At 42.1% G+C, this 25,427-nt stretch overlaps 1 protein-coding gene across 1 annotated transcript in view; it reads right to left on the bottom strand.

The window, feature by feature from the left end:
* Nucleotides 1–4,154: 4,154 nt before the first annotated feature.
* Nucleotides 4,155–25,427, bottom strand: part of A2M (alpha-2-macroglobulin) — a 46,214-nt gene continuing 24,941 nt past the window's right edge. Inside the window, exons 18-36 of the mRNA XM_045462908.1 lie at nucleotides 24,842–24,962; nucleotides 23,938–24,166; nucleotides 23,084–23,204; nucleotides 22,628–22,749; nucleotides 22,237–22,288; nucleotides 17,883–17,966; nucleotides 17,423–17,599; nucleotides 16,812–16,899; nucleotides 15,168–15,324; nucleotides 14,788–14,862; nucleotides 13,935–14,115; nucleotides 12,142–12,365; nucleotides 10,583–10,801; nucleotides 10,036–10,163; nucleotides 8,856–8,946; nucleotides 7,411–7,479; nucleotides 5,623–5,725; nucleotides 4,634–4,675; nucleotides 4,155–4,297 (exon numbers count right to left, since the gene is read on the bottom strand). Coding sequence (XP_045318864.1) covers nucleotides 4,281–4,297; nucleotides 4,634–4,675; nucleotides 5,623–5,725; nucleotides 7,411–7,479; nucleotides 8,856–8,946; nucleotides 10,036–10,163; nucleotides 10,583–10,801; nucleotides 12,142–12,365; nucleotides 13,935–14,115; nucleotides 14,788–14,862; nucleotides 15,168–15,324; nucleotides 16,812–16,899; nucleotides 17,423–17,599; nucleotides 17,883–17,966; nucleotides 22,237–22,288; nucleotides 22,628–22,749; nucleotides 23,084–23,204; nucleotides 23,938–24,166; nucleotides 24,842–24,962 — 2,300 coding nt within the window. The 3' untranslated portion in view covers nucleotides 4,155–4,280. The remainder of the gene's footprint in view (nucleotides 4,298–4,633; nucleotides 4,676–5,622; nucleotides 5,726–7,410; nucleotides 7,480–8,855; nucleotides 8,947–10,035; nucleotides 10,164–10,582; nucleotides 10,802–12,141; nucleotides 12,366–13,934; nucleotides 14,116–14,787; nucleotides 14,863–15,167; nucleotides 15,325–16,811; nucleotides 16,900–17,422; nucleotides 17,600–17,882; nucleotides 17,967–22,236; nucleotides 22,289–22,627; nucleotides 22,750–23,083; nucleotides 23,205–23,937; nucleotides 24,167–24,841; nucleotides 24,963–25,427) is intronic.

Genomic DNA, 25,427 nt, shown 5'->3' on the forward strand with positions numbered 1-25,427 from the left:
TGCAGATTCCTTGCTCTCCAAGAAAACCTTGTATTTCAGAGCTATCTGTGGAACATTATGAATAGAAAGCGTTTCCCATCCAGAGGACCATTCAATGGGTCGCAATTCAATTTCTCCCGATGTGCCCTTTCATTGCCCATGTAGGAATAAATAGAGTTTCCATTTTCAGGAGGAAGGATTACAATCGAACCTCTCCAACTTTCCATGAGAATCTTACCTGAATATACACACATCCTTCCTGTGACAGGTTTGTTCTGCACCGCCCCACCCCCCCCTGCCCCAAGGAATGTCTGGTAATGAGACTCGAGGTAGTAACAAGAGGTTGGTATTCTCCAATTAGAATTTTGTGGAAAATGTTTTTGAAGACTGAATAGTCACCAAAGCAGCTTTCTCAGTCTGACAAAAGTGGTTGCTCCATATCTGGAGAAAGCATGGTGAGCTGTCAGCACAGAGCCCCACGCAGGGCTCGAACCCACAAACCGTGAGATCATGACCTGAGCTGAAGTCGGACGCTTAACCGACTGAGCCACCCAGGCACTCCTAAATATGTTCTTTTTAAAGAGTGTTTTGGCTTTAGGGTCCCTTGAAATCCCATATGAATTTTAGGATGGGTTTTCCATTTTTGCACAAAACACGATTGAAACCTCGATAGGGGTTTCGGTGAATCTGCCTATAAATTGCTTTGCCATTTAAAAAATATATTTTCATTTTTAACCATAGTTTTAAATTCTTAAAGAAACAGCATCGCTTTTCCTCGGCCATTGCATGGATGCAGGTACATATCGTACTCAGTGCTGAAGTATTTGGGGGAGGAGTGGAGAGTTAAAGTCTCTGTGAGCCACCTGGCTCGTCCTCCCCAGGAAGTCTCCAGCACCCTGGCTTCCTTGGGTGTCATTCACTGCCGTTTTATTGATTTGTTTTGAGGTTTAATTTTTTAGTGCTTAGTTATTTTTGAGAGAGAGAACACGAGAGCACTATCAGCACAGAGCCCAATGTGGGGTTCCAACCCCACGTGTGGGGTTCCATTCCCCCGCGTGAACCGTGAGATCGTGCCCTGAGCTGAAGTCAGATGCTCAACCGACTGGGCCACCCAGGTGCCCCCTGTTACATTTTAATTAGGTAATTACGTCACCAGGTAGACATCTGTCTCTCCTGCTGGGCTGTAGCAGGACTTCCTCCGATTTCTTCCCCTGTGCACCCTGAGTACCTAGCACAGTGTCCTGTACTTCTCAGGAGCTGATGGGACGGAGGAACCTGAAAAGGTAGGGGGAATGTGCGGGACCTGACAAGCCAGAAAGAACCATTGGACTAATGTAATGGGAAGCCACCAAAGGGCTTTAGACAAAGAAGGGTTACAACCAAATGTGAATTTTCCGGGCGCCTGGGTGGCTCAGTTGGGTGAGCGTCTGACTCTTGGTTTCAGCTCAGGTCATGATCTCACCATTCATGAATTCTAGCTCCACCTCGAGCCCTGTGCTGTCAGGGTGGAGCCTGTTTGGGATTCTCTCTCCCTCTCTCTGCCTCTCCCCTGCTTGGGCTCTCTCTCTCTCTCTCAAAATAAATAAATACACTTAAAAATATGTGAATTTTCCGAAGAAGACTTTGGCTGCAATTTGGTGAGTGGTTTGGAGACACGAATGCTCTGGAGGGCACAGCAGCTCTTAAGGGAGGTGAAGGCAGCCTGGGCGAGGGTGAAGGCCATGAGGATGGGAGGGAGGCTGTGAACCTTTTACAGGAGGGAGCCTGCACAATTAGAGTTTGGAACGGGATCATTTTGGATCCCGAACCATCGGCTTGCTCGGTGCTGGCTGGGCGTCAGCGTCCTACAGCGCGAGGCCCCGGGGGATCCTGGGAGGAGTTGGCCCACAGCCCCCAAGCCTCAGACCTATTGCCCTCCTCCCCCTGCCCTGTTGGCAGAACAAATGTAAGGGCATTAACCCAATTACCTGCATTTTCCAATATATTTTTAAAGTCTCAGCTTTCTGTCAACGCTACTCAGGAAATTGGAGAAAACGATTGGATTCCTAACTGTAATTTTTAAAGCAAGTAATTTCAGATTTGCTTTTTTTTTTTTTTTGAGAAAGGGCGTGAGTAGAGGACCGGCAGGGCAGAGGGAGAGGGAGAGAGAGACTCTTAAGCAGACTCCACACTCAGTGCAGAGCTTAACATGGGGCTCTATCTCACGGCCATGAGATCATGACCTGATCCGAAATCAAGAGTTGGTCGCTTAACTGACTGAGCTGCTACCCAGGCACGTCTCAGCTTTGCTTTCTTGTGGTTAACTGCTCTCCGGGTGTATTGTTACCCTTACTCAGAAACGACCTTGAACGTCTCCATTTTTGCATAGATTTCCCTTGAAGAAGTCATGGGATTATTGACAAGCTTTAAAAGATCGTTTCAATAAAGAGCTACCATTTAGGTCTTGAACGTTTTTGTGTGTCGAGAACTAGATTAAGCACACTGCTCGCAGCTGTCTCGTGAGGTAGTCGCTGTTTCTAGGCCCCTTTCGCAGATGAACCGGAAGTGACTGCTGGTTCCGGCCGGCACCGCTGTGCCCAGTGAGGTCCGTTATGTGGAGGACCTTTGGCTTTTCATCCTCATACACGCTTGTGGAGGCTGATAATATTCTCCTTTTATACAGATCAGAAAACTGAGTTGTGAGAGGCAGTGAGTGCGGGGTAAGATTACATAGGTGCTAAATGCCAGAGTTGGATGTTGAGACCATCCTGCTTTCCACATCTTTGGAAACACATGCTTTTCCCACCACACCACGCTGAAAATTATATAAAATATGGAAGGGAGGTGATTCTCCAAAGAGGGAAACCCTGACCACTTCACCGTTAGGATAATCATTTCTTCCCTGTGTTTTTGGAAGGAATTTAGCTTGGTCCTGGGTATCGAATTTGTGCTGAATAAGTTTTGTGCTCCCTCAGCCCTGTGAGGTTTTCGGTGAGGGGCCTCCGCAGTGATATTGCAGCTTTGCAAGTGGTTTGGAATTCATGTAGGGTCGAGAGGAGGAGGCTGGAATGTATGGAGTTCAGTGATAGCTTTTATCTTTTACTTTTGCCCAGGCCAGAGTTAGAGCTCAGAATGCTTGAACTTCAAAGTCCTTTAAAGCTCTTAGCCGACCGATACCAGCCAAGCTTCTGTCAAACCAACCCAAATGAAGATGAGGACTCCTAGGATTATTCCAGAGATCTCTACAAGCTCTTGAAGTTTCTGCTCCTCTAGCCACACAATAAATGATTTCAATACTTCCCACAAAGAAAATGTAGAGATTGGCTATTGTGGGGATGCTGATTTCTGCCTCTGAATTGCTTCTTGAGTTTACACCTATGCTTTGATCCTGGCTCAAAGTTCTGGGGGAAAAAAAATGCTCCAGTATAACACTCCTATTTGGGCTGCTGAGTTCTATAGATTTTTTATTTTAGAGGAATTCGTTTCTTTTTTTCAAAAAAAATTTTTTTTTTCAACGTTTTATTTATTTTTGGGACAGAGAGAGACAGAGCATGAACGGGGGAGGGGCAGAGAGAGAGGGAGACACAGAATCGGAAACAGGCTCCAGGCTCTGAGCCATCAGCCCAGAGCCCGACGCGGGGCTCGAACTCACGGACCGCGAGATCGTGACCTGGCTGAAGTCGGACGCCTAACCGACTGCGCCACCCAGACGCCCCAAGAGGAACTCGTTTCTGATGTGTCACCCCTTCAACTTTTTTCAATCTGACATCCTTTATTGAAACCGATCACTTGTATCAATCAATGGCAGATTTGGTTCTGAGGCCATGTAATCCCAGTTCAGGTGAAGGTCTGACTAATTATGCTGCCTCCCTGTGTAACTTATCCAACATTGTATGTCATTATTTCCCTTTAATGTGGGAAGTCTTTTCTAGTCGAGACAGTCTTATTCTCTCCTAAAATGCACTCTGGATTTTTCTTAGGGTATTCCTGTAACCACACACCCTTCCCACTCTCCTAGTACATAATCCTTCTCCTGAAGCCCCAAGTCAAACCTACGCAGACCAATATCCCGGTAACATTTTTAATTTTCTGAAGTCCCTCAACCCTTGATTGCTATCAATGTTTAATCTTAAGATCCTACTGGGAATTATATGGAAAGGTTATAAATGTTTATTGAAAGAATGAGGAACCAGTGATAAAGATTGGCCAGAAAAAAAGGTTTATTCCTCAAATCTTCAGACATACAAAAATTCTTTTCTTCCACAGAGACCTGAGTCTGTGGAACAGATATTCCAGCAAAGCAGTTTTCATTGAAGTGGTCTTCAAGCATTTCCATGATCTGTGAGAGTGGAAAGAAGAGAAAATCAAGAGGGACATGGGTCTCCTGAGCAATGAATATTCTGTCCTTTAGATCTGGGTAGCACGGTGCCTCAGGAAACCTGATTAATATAGTGGGAAGTGAGATTTATTACTTATAATTATTCAAAAAGTAACCCTATGGACTCTTTAAAGTTTGGTCATCAGTGACCTTTTCCCAACAAATGAAGTTTTCAGTAATAAGTTGAACTATGAGCAAGAGGGTATCTATGAAAAGCATTTAGCCAGAATTTCATGTTATGGGAAGGACAAGCCAAAGGGGATGTGACTGCATTTGGAAAGCGTGTGCGTTGCTTACCTTTGCTGCAAGGGGCACTGTACTCAGCAATTGCAAACTCATCTGAATGAAAACAAAAACCATTAGGTGAAGTGAGAGGGATAGCAAACACCTGGGGGAGACAGGTCCCTTAAAAAATCTTTCCTTATGGGAAGACTTGGGTCAGAAACTTCAGCATCATCCATTTGATGCGTTGCTTGTGGTCTTCTGTTGCCAACTCTTCAAATACAGTGTGTTGTGTTTCTCTTTACCCTACGCTTCTGAAGGGCAGTTCACATGTTATACTTCTTTAAATCTCATGGTGTCTTATCGTTGACTTATCTGAAGAAAAGGGAGCTAAATGTCCTACAGGTGGTTTGTATTAGTAATTGACATATTTATACAACTGGGAGTTTCTACAACATACGTACAGAAGACAGAGAGGAATCAGACTCGATGGAGACAAAATGAAGTAAATAAGAAGAGTTAGTGTAATAAGGGGCCCCAATACAGTTCTCAAATCGAAATTTCTGTGATCAGAAATTTAATTTCGAGGGGTGCATGGGTGGCTCAGTCAGTTGAGTGACCAACTCTTTTTTTTTTTTTTTTAATTTTTTTTTTTTTCAACGTTTATTTATTTTTGGGACAGAGAGAGACAGAGCATGAACGGGGGAGGGGCAGAGAGAGAGGGAGACACAGAATCGGAAACAGGCTCGAGGCTCTGAGCCATCAGCCCAGAGCCTGACGCGGGGCTCGAACACACGGACCGCGAGATCGCGACCTGGCTGAAGTCGGACGCTTAACCGACTGCGCCACCCAGGCGCCCCCGAGTGACCAACTCTTGATATTGGCTCCGGTCACGATCTCACGGTCGTGGGATCGAGCCCCGCCTCGGGCTCCGCACTGAGCGTGGAATCTGCTTGGGATTCTCCCTCTTTCTCTCCCTCTGCCCCTCTCCCTGGTTTTCTTGCTCTCCCTAAAAATTAAAAAAAAAAAAAATTCATTTCTATGTGGAAGTTGTTCACACTTACCTGTCTCATAGTAATCGTAGACTTTCACTGTGGCTGGCTTCAGATCTCTCACTGGGATATCTTGCAGAACCATGAAGGACAAGCTCAGTGTCTCATTGGTCACCTAGAAAGCAAAAGGGAATTAAAAGTCTTCTTCTGTCTTCTTTTTTTTTTATTTTATTTTTTTCAACGTTTATTTATTTTTGGGGGGACAGAGAGAGACAGAGCATGAACGGGGGAAGGGCAGAGAGAGAGGGAGACACAGAATCAGAAGCAGGCTCCAGGCTCTGAGCCATCAGCCCAGAGCCCGACGCGGGGCTCGAACTCCCGGACAGCGAGATCGCTACCCGGCTGAAGTCGGACGCTTCACCGACTGCGCCACCCAGGCGCCCCTCTTCTGTCTTCTTTGAAGCAGTTTATTTATCTACTTTCTTGGGGGAAAAGAACCTTTTTTTTTTTTCTTTTTTTTTTTATCAACTAATAGCGTCCTTAAATTGCAGAAAGTTCCCAGAGTAGATGAAAAATTCCAAAATTTGCCTTAAATAATCCGATCAATTCATATAGTCCTATAAATAAATGCTAGTCCATGGGCTCTGTTTATAAGGGGTGAATGATATATGATTTTATTGATTGAATGGCCATGTCCATTTTTACATATCCAGAGATTTGGTATAGTTTTACTTCCCTATCTTGTAGAAATACGGTGTCAACTCAAAAAGGAATATAAAAAATTGATCATTACAGCCTTACTAAAATTTCATAAAACTTATAAACTATAACATCCATTAATATATGAATGCATAAATTATGTTAGATTACACAACTGTAAAGTGAGATTAGTTTATGGGTGGACTGATCTTATCATTTTTTGGTACATCCTTGCTGAGATGGACAGTATTTTCCCCTTTTATATTGTTGATGTGCTGTTGATATAATAATTGAGGTGTCAATTATATAATTGATATATTTGAGATATAATATATAATTGATGTAGCAACATCAACATAAGAATTGATGTTGATATAATTATGTAAAGAAGAAACCATTGGGTTTACCACTGGGTTTCTTCCTTACATTATTCAATATTTTCAAAATAGATTATGGACATAAAAAACACATCGTATAGAGAATTTCTTGCTTATGAGGCCTAGAAATATTCATATCCCAGTATTATAATAAGCCATTTCTTCCCATTGTCTCACACGAAATGTGAATAAAGGAGAGGAGAATGTTTGCTGGAATTAATATTAGAACGCTCATTTAAAAAAAATGTTTATTTATTTTGAGAGAGACAGCACAAGCAGGGGAGGGGCAGAGAGAGAGGGAGAGAGTGAATCCCTCTGCTCAGCACAGAACCTGACACGGCGCTCGAACTCATGGACTGTGAGATCATGACCTGACTCAGAATCAGGAGCTGGACACTTAGCCCACCCAGGCACCCCTAGAATGCTCAAAGTTTTGCCATGAGGTGATGTCTCCAAAATGTCTTCATTCACTTCCTTTAGAATAGGATTATTACAACTCCCTTAGAAGGAGGATTATCAGGGTGCCTGGGTGGCTCAGTCGGTTGAGGGTCCGACTTTGGCTCAGGTCATGATCTCGCGGTCTGGAGTTCGAGCCCCGCGTTGGGCTCTGTGCTGACAGCTCGGAGCCTGAAGCCTGCTTCGGATTCTGTATCTCCCTCTCTCTCTGCCCCTCCCCCACTCACACTCTGTCTCTCTCTCCTTCAAAAATAAATAAACATTAAAAAAAATTTTAGAAGAAGTATTATCTATATTGTTTTCACAACTAGAGTGGCAGGGCTCTCACCTTATCCAGATAAATCAAAACATGGTTGTTGCTGACTTCTGTTCGGCTCACGTGGTTAGATCTTTCAAGCTGGAGAAAATTAATACATCACAAATGTTAATAAACAGATGAAGCCTCTGGGGAAACCAGAGAAAAGGAGAATTTGGATTACCAAATTAAGCCTGAGGGTAAAGCTGCTTCGAATGATTTTTGTAAGTAAAGATGATAATGTTTTTAAAGTAAAAATGAAAGATACTTGGGAGGCAGCATTTAATATTAGTATGGCACATGGCTATGTGTAAAGTTGATATAGCTGCAGAAATGTGAAATAAATGTCCTAAACTTGAGAATTTTCCGTATTTCAATGTTCAAGTTACATTCTATTCCTTCATCAAGGAGGTTTCCTTTTTTAACTGTTTTTTTTTTTATTTTTTTAATTTTTTGCCTGCTCTAATTTATAGCAATCTCATTCTCCTCTGAACTTCTGTAATACATCTAGTTTGTGCCTGTCGGTTATTTTTCATATATTTTTTCCACTGTGCATAAGCTTTATCTTAAGAGTCTAAGCTCCCGGAATCTGCTGATATTCTTCTAGTATGTTGTGGCTTCTAGAAGAGAGCTGTTTGTGAAATGAGACACACGGTCCCTCCGGGGGTCATCAAAGCAGCAGATGAAAAGTCTGCTGCGTCTGGCAAGGTCACCATGTCTGCCCGGAAGGCTCAGGGGACTCAATGAATATTATCCCTAATACCTGCCACCCTAGTCTTAATCAGTGGTGGAAGGATGGTCTCAGCACTGTTTGTCTCCATTGGCCATTTGAGTTTTTTTTTTTTTTTGTTTGTTTGTTTTTTTTTCAACGTTTATTTATTTTTGGGACAGAGAGAGACAGAGCATGAACGGGGGAGGGGCAGAGAGAGAGGGAGACACAGAATCGGAAACAGGCTCCAGGCTCTGAGCCATCCGCCCAGAGCCCGACGCGGGGCTCGAACTCACGGACCGCGAGATCGTGACCTGGCTGAAGTCGGACGCTTAACCGACTGCGCCACCCAGGCGCCCCGCCATTTGAGTTTAAAAGTAAGACTGGTTAATGATAATAATGCCTCGTAAAACCTTCAGAAGGAAGGGAGAATGTTTTGTGGACCATTCGTTTGTGTGTGTGGGTGTTTTAAGTTACTAGCTTTTTAAAATAAATACTTTTGAATGGGAACAACGTGATCAAAAACCTGTTCACAGAATTTTGAGATGCATGAAAACAGAGTTCCATGAGGAAAAAAGAAAAAAAAAAAAAAAAAAACAACACCACACGTCAAAAAACCCATATACAAGCAGGTTAAATTGTATTTCTGATTTGGAGAAAGTACTAGCCTTCGGTAGAAGTTGATTTAAAATATTTTAAGATTTTCTTAGTCTGGAGATACATAAAACATCAAATAAACTAGAGCCTCCTGGACGTATAATAGACCTACCATTTTCACTGTTGGTTTCAGGGGAATGAAGCCAGATACCATTTTCACATCAGTAATCACCATGTTGGTGGTGGGACGGCTCCCAGTGTAACTGAAGATTTGGGGAAGAAAGGAAATTAGGGCTTTCCGTGTTATTAAATATCCTTTTCTCCCATGTCCACAGTAAGCCATCACAGCCCTCAATAGTACATGAAAGCCCTCCTAAATATCCCACCCAAGTGATAGGGAGCTTGTTAAAGCCACAGAGACCGGGCTTTACCCTAGACCTGATGAATCAGGATTTTACGTGTGTGGACTCGAGCTTCTGGAGTTTAAGGAAGCTCTCTGTGAGTGACGCATAGCTGGGCCTGCGACCGCTAATCTCTGCACGTTACTTGTTACGTATACTTTTCACTTTTGTCCTGAACGGTATCCCCAGCCAGGGTAGAACATTCCTGTGGGCAGAAACGTTTTTTGGTAAGCCCTGGGGCTATTTGAATGTTGCTGTGCATGTATGCAAATCGATTCTTTTGTGTGTAATCTGAGGTTTACTTATTGTCGGTAGGAATTCTAACTACAGACTCACCACGTCCTTCTATTCAGACATTTTGGCAATCGGAGAGAGCAAGAACAATATAGAATTTCATTACAATAGAATGAATTCGCTTACATTTAGAATTAAATCAGGAATTCGGGTCAGAGGCAAGGGTGAATGTTCTCTTTTTTTCAGTTCTTATTGAGGGGACTTAACTTTTCAATAATGAGGTTTCACAATCACAGATCCTGGAGGCAGGGGAGGCACAACGCATATACCCCATCATGAAGCGATTCTGTATCGGCATGAGGACGCGTTGCTTTTTACAGCAAATGTAGTGCAAACATTTATTGCCACGCCACTCAGCTTAATGGGAGTTCCGGTAAGAAGACTGGTTCTTTTTTTTTTTTTAACGTTTATTTATTTTTAGACCGAGAGAGACAGAGGATGATGAACGGGGGAGGGTCAGAGAGAGGGAGGCACAGAATCTGAAACAGGCTCCAGGCTCTGAGCGGTCAGCACAGAGCCCGACGCGGGGCTCGAACTCACGGACCGCGAGATCATGACCTGAGCCAAAGTCGGCCGCCTAACTGACTGAGCCACCCAGGCGCCCCTAGAAGACTGGTTCTTATACCCAGAATTAGATGATCCAGTCACAGGTCTTACCTGACATTCAGTGAGATCTGGAAGCTGGTGTGGGCTTTGGGTCCATCACAGGTTTGGGGCACAGTCTGTACATCCAAAGCAAACGGGGACTCTTCCTTTTCTGGCACAATATTGTATTTCAAGGATGTCTGCGGAACATCAAAGACAAAAATCTGTGTTCCCTCTGGTCACCAGAACTCCTCCAAGCTTCCTCAACTCGTTCTCTGGGTTGCCCTATCATTTGCTGAGTTAGGAATTAAAAAAAAAAATTTTTTTTAACGTTTTACTTATTTTTGACAGAGAGAGAGAGAGAGAGAAAGAGACAGAGCATGAGTGGGGGAGGGGCAGAGAGAGAGGGAGACACAGAATCTGAAGCAGGCCCCGGGCTCCGAGCCGTCAGCACAGAGCCCGACGCGGGGCTCGAACTCGTAGACCGTGAGATCATGACCTGAGCCGAAGTCGGAAGCTCAACCCCACTGAGCCACCCAGGCGCCCCATTGAGTTAGGAATTTTTTAATGAGGACTGTTCCGGTGGGCCCTCTGACCCCGTGTGCCCCAAGAGTCTCACCTGGAGGTAGACACATCCTTCTCCTGTCACTGTCATGGTGTATTCTCCAGGCACCTTTGGCAATGAAGTCTGTTGTAGTAACAGGCGGTTGGTGCTGTCCACTTGGAATTTTTCGAAAACCGTCCCTGAGTGTTGGATGGTCACCTGTGCAGGCTTCCCAGTGCCGGTGAAAGTGGCTTCCCCATACTTGGACAAGGCATGGAGAGCTACCACTGTGTCCTAGAAAAGACGAGTGAGAGAACCTGTGTAGGCTCAGTAACCTTTTGAGGGCCCAAAGGCACGTCGACAAGATGGGCCTTGACGTCCTCTTTCCTGCTTCCCTCGCTACTTAAATAATGGAGTTCTAATTTCCAGATTGATTAGAATCCTTAGATAGATAACAGAACCATGACATCCACATATCTGCCTCGGACTGGGTGCTTTAGAGGCTTCTTTTATTTCTCAGAAAATTGATCTTTTCCTATGGATGAATGTTTGTGGGATATGGGCTGTGGAAAGTATATGTGAATGGGAATCATTCATTGGCATTAGCTATTTGTCTAAGATGTCTTACTTTGTAATTGTGGTTATGTCTGCCATCACTCAACCAAAGATCAGTCTGCCTCTCACCCCAAATTAAACTCGGCTCTGTTGCTGAGTTCAGTGCCCTGAGAAAACCCAAGGTCCTTTGCAGCCATGATCAGGGGCATGCTTAATTATAATTATCTTCTTGATTTATTGGCATTTTTTGGCTCTCCCTTTTTTTTTTTTTTATACCACAAGTCTGGATTCCTCCCACCCTTGCATGCCGTCTTCTCAATTCTCAAATCTTCTCAGCATTGAACCTGAATGACATTCTTTAAACAATAGATTTAAGAAAGAATAACTGTTGTCATAAAAGTATTCCACGTTTTCCCCATTCATATGGAAAAATAAGCCTAAATTCTCTGAAAATAACACTTCCTGCTGTGTACCTATTGACAGATTTTTTTTTAGATGGTCTTACGATGTTGGCAATAATAAAGCAAGTTCTTCATGCTGCTGGTGAACAAATATTTGTATAGCAAAGGGTGAATAGTGGAAGCATAAAATGTGTCAGCTTCAAAATAAGCCGGTTAAAGGGGACCTTTGAATGCAGAGATTTGCAAGGAGAGCTTTTTTGGGTTTTGAGTGGCGCTCCTGAGAACTGTTTGAAACTGTTCAAACTGTTTGAAACTGTTTCCAACTGTTGTTTGAAAGGGACTCTTAGAACTTCCAGAAGATTCCTGAAGGTAGGTTTTTAAAAGCCATTCTGCTGTGGCCATTGCACATAGGGTCTCACTTCTTTAGGGAGGTAGAGTTTTTATTGGCAGGAGGGGACTGTGATGATAACAGGGCTGGGGTGCCAGAACTGCAGGAATTTTCTTTTTAGCCCTCTTTGACTTTGACTTTTCCTCATTTCTCACGCTCCCTGAATACTCGTCATAGTTTCCTCATTTCGAGTTATCCGCATCCTCATTTTTCCCTCTTGCATGTGTTTATATCTTGTTCAGAACTTTTGTTCCCTGAAGGCGAAGCAAAAGTTTCTGGCAGACACAGACCTGGGTGGAGGAGAAGCCCCCGTGGGCATTCTGTTGCTTTAGGAGCCAGCTCACGATGCCCGTGGCCAAAGTCAGGTCCTCGGAGGTCAAGCTGGGCTGGGCCATGAGGTGAGCGAGGAGCACATAGGACGTCATCTCCACCTCAGCCGAGGGAGCCTGGGGCTGATAAAGATGCTCCACTGGTGCCTTGGGTTTCTGAGGTCGCTCCCAGTGGACGGAATTGTCTGGAGATGAGAAAAAGAGATTTGTGAGTAACCACATATTCATATCTAATTTAAGCCAGAGCTTAAGTGAAGGGTGCCTTCCAATTATATTCCCTTGGACCTTATCTAGATGCTTTTCCTTCTGCGTAAACCTGAACGTGGTTTGTTTCAGCCAGCCTAGGGCGGAAAATGTTGCTGAGTCGTCAGCCCACAGCCAACGAAGTTGCCAAACGGTGGCTATGGTTGGGTCGTTGGGGAGAAATTGCAGAGCAAGTTCGCTCCCTGACTGTGGGGGTTGCTTGTTTCTGATGTTATCCAGACCTTATCTGGGCTTTGTGAAACTTTCTATAAATTTTCCTATTGAGATTTCTTGTGAGGATCGCAGATAACATGAGATAACGGAGTTCGCACTCATTAGGGTGCGAACAGTACCCTGATAACAGTACGAAATAACAGTAATCCTTAAGGTAACCAAAGGCTGACCAGGGTGTGACCTAATGGGAACCGATTCAAACTGCTGTGGGAAGTAAATTACGCTGCGGAGTAAATCGCAATTTGGGAACATCGAGCAAAGGGGAAGATGTGTTTCGCCTACGAATCGGCGATTCACTTCTCGAAGTAGAACCTACAGGAACTCACACCCACGCACAAGGAGACAGACACGTAGGTGAGTATTCACTGCAGCACGGTTGGCAATAGCAACAAATAAGAAACAACACCTATGACAAGAGACTCTTTAATATAAGTTATGAGTTACCTATATTTTGCACTATATTATGCGGCAGCGAAAATAATGAATTAGAGCTATAGGCCCTCAGTAGGGGACTCCTGTTAGCACAATGTGGAACTTAAAAAACAAAAGGCAGACAAACAGACAAGAAAACAAGATGCAGAAATACTCAAAAGTGTGATACTGTTGATTTAAGGATGAAGAACACGTCAAAATTCCGAATATTGTTTAGTATTGTTTAGGGATATAGGTGGAGTAAAAATAAAGCTATCCATAGAAATGGTAATGACAAATTCAGGGTAATGGTCACCTTTGGGGATGAGAGGGGCACACAGAATTTTCCCTGCATTGGTAATTTTGTATTTCTTAAGCTGGGAGGGAAGTATAAAGTGGTTTGCTGATTATCCTTTATGCCTTTTTGTATATCTGAAACCTTCCCGATACATTTTAAGAATAAACACGTAACGGCACCATTAAGGCAGAAAGGTAGAATATATTTTATTGGATAAAATATTACCATTTGCATTTTATTTTCTATTTTTTCGACCTGAGCAGGGGAGGGGGCAGAGTAAATACTATTATTACCCCCATCTTACTGATGAAGGAACTGAAACATAGACGAGTTAAGCGACTTGCCCAAGGTCACACTTAAACTGTTCTGGAGCCAGTCTCCAGAGGCTGAGCTTCTCACGACTACAGTGCACCTGCCTCTTATCTTTTGGTGTGTGACTTGCTTAAGAAGTTCCAGATTTTATGGTGATAGAGACAAAAGAAGAGAGGGGAAAGTGATCACAGGAGGTAGGTGGGGGGGGGGTTTGAGATACGGTTCTTGACACAGAGAAGGCAAGATGTTTGCTCACCTTCCTTCACAGCTTCCTCATTAAGTAAGTGGAGTATCTCCTTGCTCCTGTCCTGGTTACCTACCAGGGCAAAAGTATAGGCCAACAGTGCCTTGGTGTAGACGTGCTTTTCATGGGGTCCTTCCTTTGCTGAATTCCAGGCTGACTCCAAGCAGAACAGGGCATTGCGCACAACAGTGTGCTGAGGGGGGAAAACAAGGAGGGAACCGAGCTATGTGAACAGGGACACTGGCTTTCCCAGGTAAACGCGGATCATTTTCCAAATGCATGTGTCCGTCTGTTCTCGTTCTTTTCCTTCTTTCTTTTCTTTTTTTTTTTTAATGTTTATTTATTTTGAGAGCACTCAGGAGGGTGAGAGAGGGGCAGAGAGAGAGGGAGACACAGAGAATCCCAAGCAGGCTCCATGCTGTCGGTGCAGAGCCCGACTTGGGGCTCGATGTCGTGAACCGCGAGATCATGACCTGAGCTGAAATCAAGAGTGAGGCGCTTAACCTACTGAGCCACCCAGGTGCCCCCATCTGTTGTCATTTTTATGGAGAGAGAGAATAGTATTTTTTATGTTATTATTACATTCGTAAGGCAGGAGCACAGACCATATTTTTAGAACTCATTTTGTATGTACATATGGCAGGAGTGGGAGGTCTTAGGGGAGAAATAGCATAGGGGGCATCCCTGGGATAGTGTGTATCTTTCTTAACGGATGGACCACATTTCCTATTGATCCGAGAAGCATTGGCATGGCATAGAAGGAAAGCTGACACCTGGCTTTTAGTAAGGTGATATTTCTGACAGCAGGACAGCAGTTTCATTGTGTCCAAACTATGCCTCAGCAGGGAAATGAGGTGGTACTTACAGTGGCGGGGAGAGGAATCTCCAGAAGGGCAATGGTGATGTAGGCAGAAAGGGTCACTTCGTCTTCCACTCCACCCTGTAAGTGTGGGGGGGTAGAGAGAGACATTTGATTAATTGAACTTCTGAGAATGCTCTTAATCAGCTCCTGGGTGTCATGGAAAATGTATCCTTACTCGTCTGCATCCCCAGGGGGCAAATTAGCACAAGCAACCTACGTTCCATCCCCTCTTTCTTGGCACTATCTGGGATCTATCTATCAATCAATCAATCTGTCTATCTATCTATCTATCTATCTATTATTTGTCTTTCCTAAGGAATTCCTATATTATCCTTGTAGACATCAGAATGGACAGATAAAAGCTAACTCCACGAACACCTCACCTTAATGGCATTGTTGAGCAGAGACCCAGAGCTCCTGAAACAGCCATTGTCCTTCTGCTTTTGGGAGAGCCAGATGAGGGCTTGGGTGATGTGTGCTTCATCAATGAAGATGTAGGCTCGAGCCTGGGCAAAAGTCTTCAGTACAAAGGCGGTAAGCCTGAGCAGGAGGGAGGCGATGGTGATGTTTATGTCGTGACAATAGTTTTATAACTGTGTCACGGTGACAGGCTTCATCGGACACCATTTACATTGATGTGAGTCACCTGACCGGTATTCACGTGTATTTAGAACTCCCATCTCCTTTAGACTGCTTGATTAATCTGCTAGATCTGGTATTTCGTTGCTGACTCATTTTCTCTTTGCTACATCGAGTAACGTTCTAATGTTCTTCTAATGTTACTTATCTTTACTTATTTGAGTAAGGTTTTCCATCTTTCTTCTCTTTAGAGACTTCCTTCTGTAGATGGCAGAATCTTCTATGGAAAATTGTGGTAACTTCTAACTGCTTTGCTTTGCCTTAGGGATTTTAAAACAATGTTTCGTGTCACTGGGTCCCCCTCATTTCTTTCTTCCTATGAGTGAATTTATTCTCAGTCAAGATGAGTATGATCTAAAAACCTACCACAAGTGGAAGTTAACGTGGTTTATCTAAAAGTTATGTGATATGTTCACTGGCCATATTATTTAAAAACTCATGGTTATGGGAGCGATTTTAGAAAAAAATAGCCATTTAAAAATAGCTATCATATTATTATTGTTATTTTTTTTTTAATTTTAATTGTTTATTGAATTTTTTGAAGGAGAGAGAGACAGAGCGTGAGCGGGGGAGGGGCAGAGAGAGAGAGACGGAGACACAGAATCCAAAGCAGGCTCCAGGCTCCCAGCTGTCACCACAGAGCCTGACGTGGGGCTCGAGCTCATGGACTGTGAGATGACTGAGCAGAAGTCGGATGCTTAACTGACTGAGCCACCCAGGCGCCCCAATTTCATTACTATTTTTAACCGATTTTAATTTTAAGTAATCTCTACACCCAACATGGGGCTGAACTTAACAATGTGAAGTCAACTATTGCATGCTCTACTGATTCAGCCAGCCAGGTGCCCCCCCCAAAGACATCTATCTTATTTTATTATTATTATTTTAAAACTTTATTTTTTAGAAGTTTATTTATTTATTTTGAGAAAGAGAGAGAGAGAGAGAGCACGCACGAGTGAGGGAGGGACAGAGAGAGACGCAGGGAGACAGAATCCCAAGCTGGCTCTGAGCTGTCAGTGCAGAGCCTGATTCGGGGCTCAGATTCACAAACCATGAGATCATGACCTGAGCCGAAATCAAGAGTCGGGCGCTTAACCGACTGAGCCACACAAGCGCCCCCCCCACCCCCCCCTCCCCAGAATAGCTATTTTAGAAAGAATATGCTTGGTGTTATTAACAGGATGAATTTTGGGGACAGATCTAATATCCATGTATTTGAATGTCAACCTTTCTGGTGGTTACCTCGCTAGTCTTGGTATAGGTACTGAGCATAACCAACTACAGGTTTAATAATACATATGTGATAAGGTTACTGTGAATATACTTGTGATAATACATGTAAGAGAGCTGGTACGGAAATAGGAGCTCAAAAACTGTCTATTCCTTACCAGGTATTGCCCTCACTCCTGCCATATTTCTCCCCAAAGGTGCTATAGGAGCCATCATGGTGCTTATAGGTCAGCTGTCTCTGGTAACCTGGAATAGAAGGTTAATGAAACAGTATGACAGATGGCATGTGTTTTGGCCAGAAAAATTACCAAAATGCCTCGGTCTCTGCTGATAGTTCTTTCTTTTAAAAAAATTTTTAAAACGCATTTATTTATTTTTGAGAGAGAGAGCACACAAGTGGGCGTGGGACAGAGAGAGAGAGAGAGAGGGACAGAGGATCCCAGGCGGGCTCTGCACTGACAGCAGAGAGCCTGATGTGGGGCTTGAACCCACGAACTGCGAGATTCTGACCATCTGGCGTCCCTTTGGTGATATTTCTTAAATTTTGCTGTCATATGTTAGAAGGGTCTGAGTTCTAAACATTAATGGGAAGTTGGACCCTGGATAGTTACCGTAAAATTAGCAGTCACAGCATGCGTACCAAAGTAACTATGATCCTATGAGAAGCCAACATACCATAGAACCGATAAGTAATTCAAGCCTATTGGGAAATCCAGTGTATTGTTAAAATGACTCTGTGAAGTTTTCACTTACTTGTTTAATCACTCACCGGTATTGAGGTAGCCAATGGCCTTGGACTTGACCTCTGGAGTCAGCTGTTGTGTCTTATTTAGATAATTCAGAACATAGATGTTAGGAGCAAAGAGGACCATATTCTGTTCTCCACAGCCATAGGGCATTTGGAGGAGATTTTGTATATTTTGCATGGCAGAGCCCAAGATGTCTCCTAAGGAATGGGAGAGATGGGACATCATAAGTCTTCTAGATTATAATCTATCCGAATCCTTAAGAAGAAAGGAATAATTTTAGGAAGGTTGAAAAATGAAGAGTTTGGGCAAGGGTGAGTTGTCCAGGGACAGGAGTATGATTGGGAGCAATGAACAAGCCCAAAGACAGAGTTGGAAGACTGAAGTTGAAATTAGAGTTGTTATTTTCAGGGAGTATTTATGGAAAAGAAATACAGCAAAAACTGCCCATATAGTAGAATGAGTCACAGGGACGGAGCTCACCCAATACCGAGATGGAGGCTCGGGCAGATTCTTCTACCACGTTCTGTGGCAGCTTCAGAGATAATTGTTCAGACACTCCGGTATCTAGAGAAACACACAAGCCGTAATGAAAATAATGCTCCTGCAGAGCTCCAAAACACAGAAGCCAGACTATGCCTTATACTTAAACTTCCGAAAAGTTGTCCCTCTTTCAGTATTTCCCTTAAAAAAAATACCTACATATATATATATATATATATATATATATATATATATATATATAATCTTAAATGTGTACAAACGGGATTCTGAGATTTCTAGAAATTCTTCTTCCCCATCCCTCTATTCCCCCATGTATTTAGAGTGCATTCCAAACAAGGCTACCAATTGACAAGTGCCCATGATGTTGTGACTCCGTCGTGACCATCCCGTGGCTAGCATGAGATGGTTATCACAAGATGATCAGTTTAGCGTCTATTCCTAACCTCCTTACTCGACAGTTGTATGAAACCCCCCCCCCTAATGTATACATAAGCAAAGGAAAAATCTCTGGGATTTCCAAATTCCGACAACAATGTCCTTACTGCCCTCAAATTTCACAGATATGAAGATAGTATTTTTATGGGGGCCCGAGACATGGGACTGGGGGGGAAGGTGAACAGTATCTGACTCACTGAACATAAAATAATTGCTGCTGCTAGGCATACATTTACTGCCATTTTAGGATTGGTAAATTTCATGACGATGAAAGAGAAATGTAGCATTTATCTTCATGCTGCGTCCCCCTTCCTCATGAAATGAACATTGAAACTTTGGTCAAAGGGTACACATTTTCAGTTAGGCAGGAAGATTACACTGTAGAGATCTATTGTATAGAACAATGCCTGCTATTAACAATACCATACTGAACACTTAAATGCTTATTTGCTAATAGGATAGATCTCATACTAAGTGATCCTATCACATGAAAAATATGCTAATAAGTGAGTGGCAGGAAACTTCTGGAGGTGATGGATAGGTTTATAGTATAGATTGTGGTGACAGTCTTACAGATGTATACTTATTTCCAAACTCATCAAGTTGTATACATTAATTATGTATGTTGTTAATTACATTTATATACACAGTTGTGTATCTAAATTTTAATTTTATATACACAGTTGTGTATCTAAATTTTAATTTTAGATACACAACTATATATATATAATATATAATATACAATTATATAATATATAATACATAATTTACAATTATATAATATATAATTATATAATATATAATATACAATTATATAATATATAATTTACAATTATATAATATACAATTATATAATATATAATATATAATTATATATATTATATATTATTTATATGTTAAAAAATTTTTTTAATGTTTTTTATGTATTCTTGAGAGATAGAAAGTGCATGTGCACACTTGCATGCAAGCATGGAGAGGCAGAGAGAGAGAATCCTAAGCAGGCAACATGGGGCTCGAACTCATGAAGCCTGAGATCATGACCTGACCCGATATCAAGAGTTGGATGCTGGGGCGCCTGGGTGGCTCAGTCGGCTGAGCGGCCGACTTCGGCTCACATCACGATCTCGCGGTCCGTGGGTTGGAGCCCCGCGGCTGGCTCCGTGCTGACGGCTCGGAGCCTGGCGCCTGCTTCGGATTCTGTGTCTCCCTCTCTCTGGCCCTCCCCCATTCATGCTCTGTCTCTCTCTGTCTCAAAAATAAATAAACGTTAAAAAAAAAAAAAAAAAAAAAAGAGTTGGATGCTTAACCACCTGAGCCACCCAGGGGCCCTGTATTATTTGTATCTTAAAAAAAAAAACTCTCATGGGGCGCCTGGGTGGCGCAGTCGGTTAAGCGTCCGACTTCAGCCAGGTCACGATCTCGCGGTCCGTGAGTTCGAGCCCCGTGTCAGGCTCTGGGCTGATGGCTCAGAGCCTGGAGCCTGTTTCCGATTCTGTGTCTCCCTCTCTCTCTGCCCCTCCCCCGTTCATGCTCTGTCTCTCTCTGTCCCCAAAAAATAAATAAACGTTGAAAAAAAAATTTAAAAAAAAAAACAAAAAAAAAACTCTCTTACTTTCGCCCCAAGAAACTTTTGTAAGAAAACAGATACCAGAGAGGAGCCTGAGTGGATTCTCTCTGTCTCTCTGCCCCTTCCCCTCTCTCTCAAAATAATTAAATAAACGTTAAAAAAAAAACAAAAAAAACAGATGCCATAAAAAAGGTAAAAGACAAATTACCAAGCCAAAAAAAAAAAAAAAAAAAAGCAACTTATTCAATAGATAAAGAATCAGTGAGATACAGATGAATCAGAAAGAAAAAAAAAATCACTGTGACCGGAAAGGTCACAGGATATGAAGGCATTCATAAATGTGTAAAAATGAGCTCATCGTCACTTGTGATTGTAGAGATTTAGGTTAAAACATTATATTTTTTCATCTAAAATTTTCACCAAAATTGAAAACTTTCATGGTAAAAGATGCTGGTGATCACGGAGGGAAATATAAACTTGGTGAGAATATTAACATTTAGGTATTAGCAAAAGGGTTTTTAAAGTTCTATTAAAACTGAAGAATATACATATCACCTCTTAATTAGGAATTTCACATTTTACAAATAAATATACTTGCATCCGGGGGCGCCTGGGTGGCTCAGTTGGTGAAGCGTCTGACTCAGAGCCTGCCTGGAATTCTCTGTCTCCCTCTCTCTCTCTCTGTCCCTAACCCGCTCGCCCTCTATGTCTCTTTCAAAATAAATAAACACTTAAAAAAATACGTGCAGGGCACCTGGGTGGCTCAGTCAGTTAAGTGTCCGACTTTGGCTCAGGCCACGATCTCATAGTTCGTGAGCTCAAGCCCGCATCAGGCTCTGTGCTGACAGCTCAGAGCCTGGACCCTGCCTCTGATTCTGTGTCTCCCTCTCTTTGTCTGCCCCTTCCCAGATCATTCTCTGTCTCTCTCTCTCTCTTTCTCAAAAATAAATAAACATTAAAAAAATTAAAAAAAAACCTTGCATCTATACATAAGGAGGTATTTATTTATATTTATTCATCTGACAAATAGTTAAGAAAATGAGGAATAGCTAAAATAGCAATCAGAACTGTGATACATCGATAGTAGGGAATTTTACTAAAATTACATCAAAGGGAATTACCTTTTAGGAATGGGACTAAAAGGGATTACCTAGTTCTATAATTTAACATGGTTAGATTTTTAAGCTAGATTGCTGAGTAAGAAGTCATGAAATGTTACTTATACAAGTTACAGGATGAAACTTAATACCATTTACATAAATCACATATATAAATAAATTCATCTATGCATATTATTTTTAAACATATATGGATGATAATTAAAGTATTAAAAATATTGCCTTTAATATGAAGTTGTGTTTTCTAAAGGAGAATGTATTTTTGTATTACACAGACAATAAAAATTAATTAAAAAAATTTTTTTGCTGTTTACTTTGGGGAGAGAGACAGAGTGTGAGTGGGGGAGGGGCAGAGAGAGAGGGAGACACAGAATCTGAGGCCGGCTCCAGGCTCTGAGCTGTCAGCACAGAGCCCAACATGGGGCTCGAACCCATGAACCGTGAGATCATGACCTGAGCCAAAGTCGGACACTTAACTGACCGAGCCACCCAGGTGCCCCCAATAAAAATTAATTTTAATAAAACTGCTTGATGATCAGCTCTAGACACATAAGAAATAAATCAAAGTAAAGAACTCAGCAATGGAAGGCAAGCCATGATAAAAGGATTTGGTGGTAAATTCACTTAAATGTAGAAATAAGGCTAGATAACCAGGCAATTATGTTTTTAGAACACATTTTATATATTTGAAGTCTTGACAGTATAATAAACACAGTAAACAAAAATTCATAGGTAGACAGAGAAAGTCAAGAAACACATGTATGATGTTGACTCCATGTTGTTTGAGGTGAGAACACATTGTGTCGATAAATTTCTTAGTGTACTAAATTTCTGTAAGTGTTTTTGTTTAGACTAGAAAATTCTTCACCGAGATAAAGTTATATCTTCTATTGTGAGTTTCTTTAGTGTCTTCTCAAATGGGTTGATGGTTCTCTGGGTCTTACTTACCTTGTAGGGAAGCGTAGGAATAATATATAATGTCATATACATTATACATAATATATATGTGTATATATATATACAATATACATAATAATATATATTATATTATATATTATATATAATATATATTATATATATAATATATATTATAATATATATTATATATATAACCTGTCTCCTGGACTTTATAATAATATACAAAATTCTTCGAACTTTAAATGTTACACAAACTTTGGTCAATGCTATCTTAATTATGATGAGTGACTCTTACCTGGTGGACAGAGCAGGGAGTTGAATGTTGCTTCCTTCTCTAGTCCTTCAGGCTTTAGGTGGAAAGAAAGAAAAGGTAGAGGTAAGAAGGGACATGTACGTTGGTAGTAGAACTGACTTCCAAATGTATTACATAAATAAATTCTGTAAGTATAAGCAATATGAAGGAGACAGGTTGATAGATGAGGAGGAAGTGAGGGAAAAATGATATAAATATTGAGACAGAGAGAGAGAGAGAGAGAGATGGAGAAAGAGAAGAGGAGAGAATATTGTGAACTCTTCTGTGATTATGTATTATTTAACCCTTCTTAACTAAAACTTGGAATCTCAACTGGATTCACCATTGTTTTCATTGACTCATTGTGACCTATCAAATGGATTGGCTTACTTACTTCAACCAGCAGAGACTTGATGATTGTGTCTTTCTTTCCATATTCAGGGACCACAGTCACCTCGGTCCCACATGGCTCTTGAGACTCCAGTGCCTCTGCGCTCACGGTGAAGTTCACACTTCCTAAAAAAGGGGCAGTACAGATGAGCACCATCGCCTTCTTTCTCCATGCCTCCAAACCTCAAGTTTCATAAGTGTTCAATGTTTTGTAACCTCTTTTTGTTTTATAAAAACACAGGAGCAGGAATGGAAACACAGAGGCTAATGATACTGAGAATCCGAGGCAGAGGTGGAGTAAAGGAAGTGGGGACAGCCTTCTAGAGTAAAAGACACAGCCGAAAATCCTACCATTGGAGGGGGTGTGTTTTTGCCTCAGGGAAATAACATTAGATATAAGGATCCTGCTGACATATACAATCCTTGAGTAGAGAATTGTCTCTAGGAGAGTGTCCCTCACCTAATGCCTTTGGTGTTACTGCCCAGGACAAAGTTTGCCGGCCATTCCCACAGATGCAGTGAGACTCTTGTTTCCTCTCCTGGACTAGGAATGCAGGAGATTCGTCTAGCTGCACATTAACCTGAAACCACACGTAAATCCAAGAGACAGATCAGAAGGAGAAGGAGACCAAAAGCATAATGGTTTGAAATAAAGCACGTTGGGGATTGGTTTAGGTTGCCTAATAGTAGAGATGATCTGAGTGCAGACCAACTACCTTTCCATGATCTGACATGGAAACCTTAGTATTTTTCAATAATCTGCTCATTCATGGGGTGGGACAGGAGGTGCAAACGTCATGATGGCATGTTGCCTGTGGAAACTCTACCTCTCTGGCCTGGGATCTTGACCATTCCTTCAGCTCTCCCAGCAGAGGGTTACAAGATTTATAAATGCTTGCGGTTTCAGGGGAGGTCAGATGCTCACAAATAACTTTCAAAGTGAGGTTTGATATGTCTATTGGTCTATGATGCTATGTGAAAATTAAATACGTGGAAGGTAGAAGTCGAAACCTTAAGGGATCTAAGACATGAGAATGAAGCGTACTGATGTTTGTCCACCTTGTCAGAAATCTTCATACTGCACAAGCTTCCTAAACTTACGGGGTTGTGGTAAGGCTCAGAAGCTTGTTTTAAGTTGCACGTGTTTGGAAATACCAGCAACCGTGGCGTCTATAACGTATGAATATCTCTGAGAGGATTCCTCCTCTGGTGAGCTCATCTGGCACAAAGGAGTATGTCAGTATTTCAAAGAGTACAGTTTTCAATTTATTGGACTGGCACCTTGTGTTCAATTGAGGAAAGAGAGGTCCTTACCCGGATGCAATTGGAAAGGTAGTTTAGGACAGTGGCCTTGAGTGTGAAGGTCTCTCCGCGGATCACAGAGTAGGGCATTGTGAGCTCCACAAAGAAGGGCTGGAAGGCGCGGAGGGAGGCGGGAAGCGAGAGACCAAGCCCAGTGTCATTGGACAGACAGAGGGCCCCTGCCTTCCATTCCGTGATGGTGTCAGGGACTGTTACTCCCACTTCAGCCACACCTGATGCGCTGGGGAGGATGGAAATGTGAAGTACAGAAAGTAAACAGTGAAATAAATTCTTTCTAGGAAGAGAACTCCTATAAATAATTCTATTGTCGTGACCTGGATGCACTCAGTAGAAATATCAATAAAGGAGAGGATAATCAAGGCTCGAAATGGGAAAATATTAGAAGTCCTTTCCTTCCAATTCTGTTTGCAATTCTAGTCTGTATCAGAATCTTCTCTAGACACATAACTATAGCATTATCTATTATAGACAATGTTGTTACAAATTGAATCTGTAATTTGAGATTGCTCTTAAATTTTACTCTTGAAAATACTGTTCCAATGAAGGCAGGCTTACAGTTTTTAATTCTACTACGACTGCATCTCGTTGGTCTGACTGATTCCGTGCTTAACCCAAGACTGTTGGCCGGTGAAAGATCTCTTATAGGTGCTATTCTATGCTGTACCTGGTCCTTATTCCCATTTTCTGGAAGTCTTAGAATTAAATATGTGCAAAATTTCTCAGCTCTGATATAATTAGAAGAGTGAGACTTCATAGCAGAAGTACTTATGTTCAGCCTCTCCTGAAAATAACACCGTGTCTGAAAGAAATACTTGGATGTTGAAAAATTAGCCAAACCCGGAAAATCGTGAGGAGTCTATATTCTTACCTTTTATATATAAAGAAAGTTACTTACTCTATGGCCACCAAGTCCCAGATCCACGTCTCAGGGAAATATTTTCTCACAGTCTCGGTGAACGCCTCTGAAACATGTGCCACTTCTGTAAGTTCCTGGCTTCTTTGCAATTCGGATATGACTATGGTGGGCGAGGGAGGAGACAGAAATAACAAATACAAAGATTAAGCTTATGAGAGCTTGTAATACATGTTACAAAAAAAAACCAAACAGGCTGATGGAACAGACAGGAACCAGGAGAGGATGCTTTGGTGTTAAGGGAATACTTCTTTGAGGAAGTGATATGTAAGCCGAATTCTAGAGCTTAAGTTTGGACTAGAAGAAGTCCAAAGTGGACTAGAATAAGTCCAAAGTGAGTGGGGGTAAGAGAATCACAAATACAGGACATGGAGATCTAGAGGCAGAAAGAGCCTTGGATTGCTCTTTCTTGGATTGCTTGAAAGGAGAGTGATGTAATGTGGATTGGAAGAAGGGCAGGAGTCAGTTTCCACTTGGTATGTTCCTCTGTGGGGTCAAAGAACCATTGTCCCCAAACATTATGACAGTGGTTCTGAGAAAGTTCACAGGAGTGAAGGATCAAGGATAA

Source organism: Leopardus geoffroyi, chromosome B4 (genome assembly GCF_018350155.1).
Source record: "Leopardus geoffroyi isolate Oge1 chromosome B4, O.geoffroyi_Oge1_pat1.0, whole genome shotgun sequence".
NCBI lineage: Eukaryota > Metazoa > Chordata > Mammalia > Carnivora > Felidae > Leopardus > Leopardus geoffroyi.